The sequence below is a fragment of the Trachemys scripta genome, chromosome 13 (assembly GCF_013100865.1).
Source record: "Trachemys scripta elegans isolate TJP31775 chromosome 13, CAS_Tse_1.0, whole genome shotgun sequence".
Classification (NCBI taxonomy): Eukaryota; Metazoa; Chordata; order Testudines; family Emydidae; genus Trachemys; species Trachemys scripta.
In genome coordinates this window covers 4,742,694-4,748,693 of record NC_048310.1, presented here as the reverse complement: position 1 = coordinate 4,748,693, position 6,000 = coordinate 4,742,694, and the positions used below count along the sequence as shown (strand labels likewise).

General features: G+C 46.6%; 1 protein-coding gene across 1 annotated transcript in view; it reads left to right on the top strand.

Moving 5' to 3' along the window:
- Positions 1 to 190: 190 nt before the first annotated feature.
- The window catches only part of SPG7 (SPG7 matrix AAA peptidase subunit, paraplegin), a gene marked incomplete in the record, with an annotated part of 47,191 nt that continues 41,381 nt past the window's right edge, over positions 191 to 6,000 (top strand). The window contains 2 exon segments of the mRNA XM_034788664.1: positions 191 to 431; positions 4,652 to 4,754. Coding sequence (XP_034644555.1) covers positions 327 to 431; positions 4,652 to 4,754 — 208 coding nt within the window.

Below are 6,000 nucleotides of genomic sequence, written 5' to 3'. Positions count from 1 at the left end.
GGGGGGGGGGTCAAGGTCTGAGCTGCTCGGCGCTACAGGGGCCCTACCCAGGATGGCGGCGGCAGCTCACGGACAGGCAGACGGGCGAGGGGTCCGTGGGGGTAAACGAGGGCGTGCCGTTCCCCAGCATTGGGGAGGCGGCCATCTTGAAGGCTGGCCGCCGCCGCCGAATCGGCCCGCTTTCAAGATGGCTGACTCCGCCTTCTGCCGCCACTTCCGGTTTCTCTCAGGGCCCGGCTACCGTTAGTCCCGCTGCTCGTCTCGGCCAGGCCCTGCCTCGCTGCCCGGGCCGCAGGGGCCTCCGAGCCGGGCGGTCGCCGCGGGACATGGCGCTGCTGCAGCTGCTGCTAAGGGCCCCCCGCTGGCGGCGGCTCGGCCTGGCGGGGCTCGCTCGGAGCTGGGGCCGGCCTCGGGACGGCGGAGTGCTCCCGGTGAGTGGCCGCGGCAGGCTGAGCCCGGGGAGCGGGGGGAGCGCGGGCCGGGCCTGGGGGCGGCCGGGGCTGCGCGGCCTGGGGGTCGATCGCCCGGCGCTGGAGCCCTGGGATCTGGTCCTGGCTCTGGCAGGGGCCTGCTGGGAGACCCGGGGCCCCCTTCCCCTGCCCTGTACAGGGAGGAGACCGGAGAGCGACTGATGCGACCCGGGCCATTGTTATTCCTGGGGGGGACACGAGACTTCCTGTGCAGCGCAGGTGGGAGTCCCTCCTTTCTGCTGCCCCCTGGAAGCGCCTTGAGGCAGAAGCTGTCTGGCACAGCGTGTATGTGCAGCACCGAGCACAGCGTCTAACCGCTCCCGAGTTCCGAGTAATTCCTAAACACGCTGCCGTGGGCCTGGTGGAAAGGGAGAAATCCCCAGTGCTCCTACCATCTGTGCACACTTTCCAGGAGTCACCTGCCTGCAGCCCTAGAAAACAGAAGAGTTTAATGATGGAGAAGCCTTGCTAGTATTAGAGAGATCCTGTCTGGTGTTACCTATAGCTAGGGCCCTACCAAATTCACGGCCATGAAAAACGCGTCACGGACTGTGAAATCTGGTCTTTTGGGTGGTTTTACAGATTTCATGGGGGAGACCAGCATTTATCAAATTAGGAGTCCTGACCCAAAAGGGAGTTGCGTGGGGTTGCAAGGTTAGTTTAGGGGGAGGTCGTGGTATTGCCACCCTTACTTCTGCACTCCCTTCAGAGCTGGGTAGCCGGACAGAGGCAGCTGCTGGCCTGGTGCCCAGCTCTGAAGGTGATACCCCAGCAGCAGCAGCTCAGAAGTAAGGTTGGCAATAGCATGCCAGGCCATCCTTCTACGCTGCTGCTGGTGGCAGCTCTGCCTTTAGAGCTGGGCTCCCCACCAGCAGCCACCGCTCTCTAGCCGCCCAGCCTGAAGGCAGCGCTGCCACTAGCACAGCACAAGAGTAAGGGTAGCAGTACTACTACCCCTTACAATAAACTTGTGACGCACCTGCAACTCCTTTTGGGTCAGGAACCCGACAATTACAACACTGACATTTCAGGTTTAAATAGTAGAAATAATGAAATTTACTATATTTAAACTCCTATGACTGAAATTGACCAAAATGGACCCTGAATTTCATAGGGCCCTACCTACCTAGAGCTTGGTCTGTACTGTTGGTACCATTCTCTCTTAGAAACTTGAAACTTTTTTTTTTTTTTTTTTTTTTTTTTTGAAGTCTAAGCCATTTCTGTTTGGCAAACATTGATTTCTTTCCTCACTTATGTTTTTCTTGGAAGATACCCCAGCATAGCTGTGCTATCTGTTATTTCCTTGTTTGTGCACCTGCCTTGTAGATAGGATTTCATAGAATCATAGGACTGGAAGGGACCTCGAGAGGTCATCTAGTCCAGTCCCCTGCACTCATAGCAAGACTAAGTATTATTTAGACTATTCCTGACACTTGTTTGTCTAACCTGCTCTTAAAAATATCCAGTGATGGAGATTCCGCAGTCTCCCTAGGCAATTTATTTCAGTGCTTAACCACCCTGCCACTTAGGAAGTTTTTCCTAATGTCCAACCTAAACCTCCCTTGCTGCAATTTATGCCCATTGCTTCTTGTCCTATCCTCAGAGGTTAAGAAGAACAATTCTTTCCCCTCCCCCTTCTAACAACCTTTTACAAACTTGAAAACTGTTATCATGTCCCCTCTCAGTCTTCTCTTTTCCAGGTTAAACAAACCCATTTTTTTTCAATCTTCCCTTGTAGGTCATGTTTTCTAGACCTTTAATAATTTTTGTTGCTCTTCTCTGGACTTTCTCCAATTTGTCCACATCTTTCCTGCAATGTGGGGCCCAAAACTGGACACAATGCTCCAATTGAGGCCTAATCAGTGTGGAGTAGAGTGGAAGAATTACTTCTCATGTCTTGCTTACAACACTCCTGCTAATACATCCCAGAATGATGTTCGCTTTTTTTGCAACAGTGTTACACTGTTGACTCATATTGAGCTTATGGTCCACTATGACACTCATATCCCTTTCCACAGTACTCCTTCCTAGGCAGTCATTTCCCATTTTGTATGTGTGCAACTGATTGTTCCTTCCTAAATGGTGTACTTTGCATTTGTCCTTATTGAATTTCATCCTGTTTACTTCAGACCATTTCTCCAGTTTGTCCAGATCATTTTGAATTTTAATCCTATCCTCCAAAGCACTTGCAACCCCTCCCAGTTTGGTATCGTCCTTTATAAGTGTACGCTCTATGGCATTATCTAAATCATTGATGAAGATACTGAATACAGTCGGACCCAGAACTGATTCCTGCAGAACCCCACTTGTTATGCCCTTCCAGTGGGACACTGAATCACTGATAACTACTCTCTGGGAATGATTTTCCAACCAGTTTTGCACCCACCTGATAGTAGCTTCATCTAGGTTGCATTTCCCTAATATTTGCTGTTTAAGTTGTCTGTGCTGCAGGAGAGGATCAAACATCATGAGGTTCTGCAAACTACGTATTCTGTATAAGCTTTGGGCTGTATGCAAAATGTTGTTTAATGTTCTAGTTACCCCTTTTTAGTGGGTGTTATAGGGTCAAAATCCTAGTCAGCAGAATAGCACATCAGCTTACAATAAAGATGCTAACCAAAATCTTAAGGATAGGTTAGCTTTATTTTTGTCTTCACAGGAGCAATTATGTAAATGAAGGAGGCACATGAGTTCCATATGCATCCTCTGAAGGGATGTAACTTCAATGGCTGTGGCTTGTTTTCTTTAAATTGTTTTCTCATCTTTAACTTTTTAACATCTTTAGGGCTATTATTTGGACAGTTTTTGTCCTAATTTAATTATATCTGTTTCCAAAGGGATATTGTTTAAATTGGTGAAATTGGCCGTAAGTGTGGGCACGTTTATATCCATATAGGAGTATTTGTATCGATGTAGTTTATTTTGCAGAAACTACATCCACCCATGGGGGTTACATTCATGTAAGCTACATCTGCTTCTGAACAGATACGCTTTTTGAACCGATTTAACTATATAAACTAACACTTAAAGAAAATGAAAAAATCAAGTTTGTTAAAATAAGACGTAAACTCACAGAAACAAGGAAATTCTGACTTAAATGTTCTCTGACTAATTTGCTCTTCTCTGCTGAAATTCTGCAGTGCTTTCATCATAAGCTTCTATCACTTTCGTACAGGTGAGGCTTCACCCCCTGCAATACCCCCAACCCAGTGAATAAGTGAAAAACGGAGGCTATTTCTGCTTTACTAATATAGGAATACCGGCATACACACTTCTAGTATGGACACAGCTGTACAGCAAAGCTGTGCTTTGTACTGGGATAGTAAATCCACCTCCCACAAGAGAGACAAGCTATCCTAGTAAAAGCACAGTTTTGCTGGTATAACAGTGTCTACACAGGGGCTTCAGCCAATCCAGATCTATCAATTAGGGATCACACTTCTTCACACGTGGGACCAACATAGCTGTGCTGGCAGAAGCTTCTAGTGTAAACTTGGCCGGAGTAGTAGGTATATTGTAGGAATCTTTGCTTCTATCAGTTTAAATTAGTCATTGAACATTATTAACAGTTTTGTATCTTCATTGCATGAGAGAGTACTGTATGTCACAGTAGGCCATGTCAACCAATGACTAATGTGACTGAAATTTGATCTACAATTCAAGCCAATTCTTGCATCCATGGAACGTCACCCTTAGGGTTAATCAAGACTACAGGCAGTACTTATTAGCTGGTGTGAGGAGTAGGTGCATAGTCTCGTTACTGTGGAATCTGTTAGGTTATGACTTTGCCCTCCTCTAGCCTTTCTCATCTAAGAAAATCAAAGCACTTCACCAATGTTAATGAATGTAGCTTCTCCATATCTGTGATATGTTAGCCCCGGTGTACACTTGATGGATAAACCTAGGCACAATAAGAAGAGTATGACTTCCAAATATTTTAGGCATATGCTCTGTGTGCACATTTGCTCTCCTAAAACCATGCTATAAATGACTTGCTCATAATCACATAGCAAGCCTGCAGCAGAGCCAGGAATGATACGCGGGTGTTCAGACTCCTCGTCCTGTGACCAAATCATAAAAATATCCTTCCTTCCTACTAAGGAAATCTACTTTGATTGTCCCCTGATTCTATGCTGCACTGTGCAGTTTTTCCTGTTACAGTTGTCTTTTTTTCTCTTCAGACCCTTCTGTCCCGAACACTTTCCCCCACATTTCAAGGGCTCAGCGGACTCTTAGTGAAGCAACATGTAATTCGGGATCCAGTGATACTTTGGAAACTCTTAGGTGAGCTCCCTACTAAAGTATTTCTTAGGGGGATGTCTGCTTTGGCAAGGACGTTGTCTTTGAAATGACATTAATTTGGGGTCTACTAAGAAATGTAATTACTCGTAGTTTTTTTGGCTAGCGATAAGCCGTGGCATCTTCACAGTCAGGCTCTGTGTGATGAGCTACCTATCTGAGCTCTGAAACCAACCCTCATTCGTTTAACTTGAAAATGTTTTGCATTTGAGTTTACAGTTAAGAGCTTGTATTTTTTTTTTTTTTATGGATTTGCTTCTGTGCCTCATTGGTAGATGTTAATAGGAAATCTTGATGCAGCTTTGAGAATAGATATTGTAGAGGGGTAGTGGGCCAATCCTATCCCTAGGAATTCGGGTGGGACCAGGATCTGCCATCCTTGGAGCATGAGGAGGAGTGTGGGTGTAGTGGGGTCTGTCTCATCCCCCCCAACCCTGATTCTCCCTGTCAGGCCAAGGCCCCCTCACACATATGCTCCCAAATGGCAGATCCTGGTCTCAGCTTCTCACCAGCTGGCACTGTAGTGTCTCCTTGGGATTGCCGGGGACTCCTAATCACCATGTGTTGTCATTGCCACCCCCCTTCCTGCTGGCTGGCTGGAAAGGAAGCAACAGCAGTGGCCTGGGCTGGAGCTGTGTGTGGAGCAAGCCAGGCCCCAATTCCTGCCCTGCGCCAAACTGACCAGCTGGTGCCATATGGGGAGATATCACTCCCTGACCCGAGCAGCCAGCTTAGCTCAATACAATGATTTTTCCAGCAGCAGGGAGGTATAAATGGGGCTGCTTGCTTCTGCCTCCCTGCTCTTAGAAAAATCACATTATTGGGCTAATTTCATGATTTCTGTGCAATCTGTGAAATCATGATTTACACAGGGCCGTTGTTATGGAGCTGGTGAGCATGACCTGCAATGTGTTAAACCTCTGTTTGTGTTGTGGTTAAAAACTCACGGATGTCTCATTTCTGAGCTCTTTGCTGCTCCCCTCAGATTGTTTACTACTAGTGATAGCAGTGGGGTTTGTAATGATATGTATATATTGACAGATTTGTGTTCTTCAGTTGCAACACATACAACATTCCCATTAGTATATGTTCACACCCAGTAGTACAAGGATACTGAAACTACTACATGAATATACTCCAAATTTTCTCTTACTCTATAGGAAAGTTTAATAACTAGGAACTGATGGAGAATTCTCTCGAAAAGACTGTCTGCCATCTTAGAATAATTTCT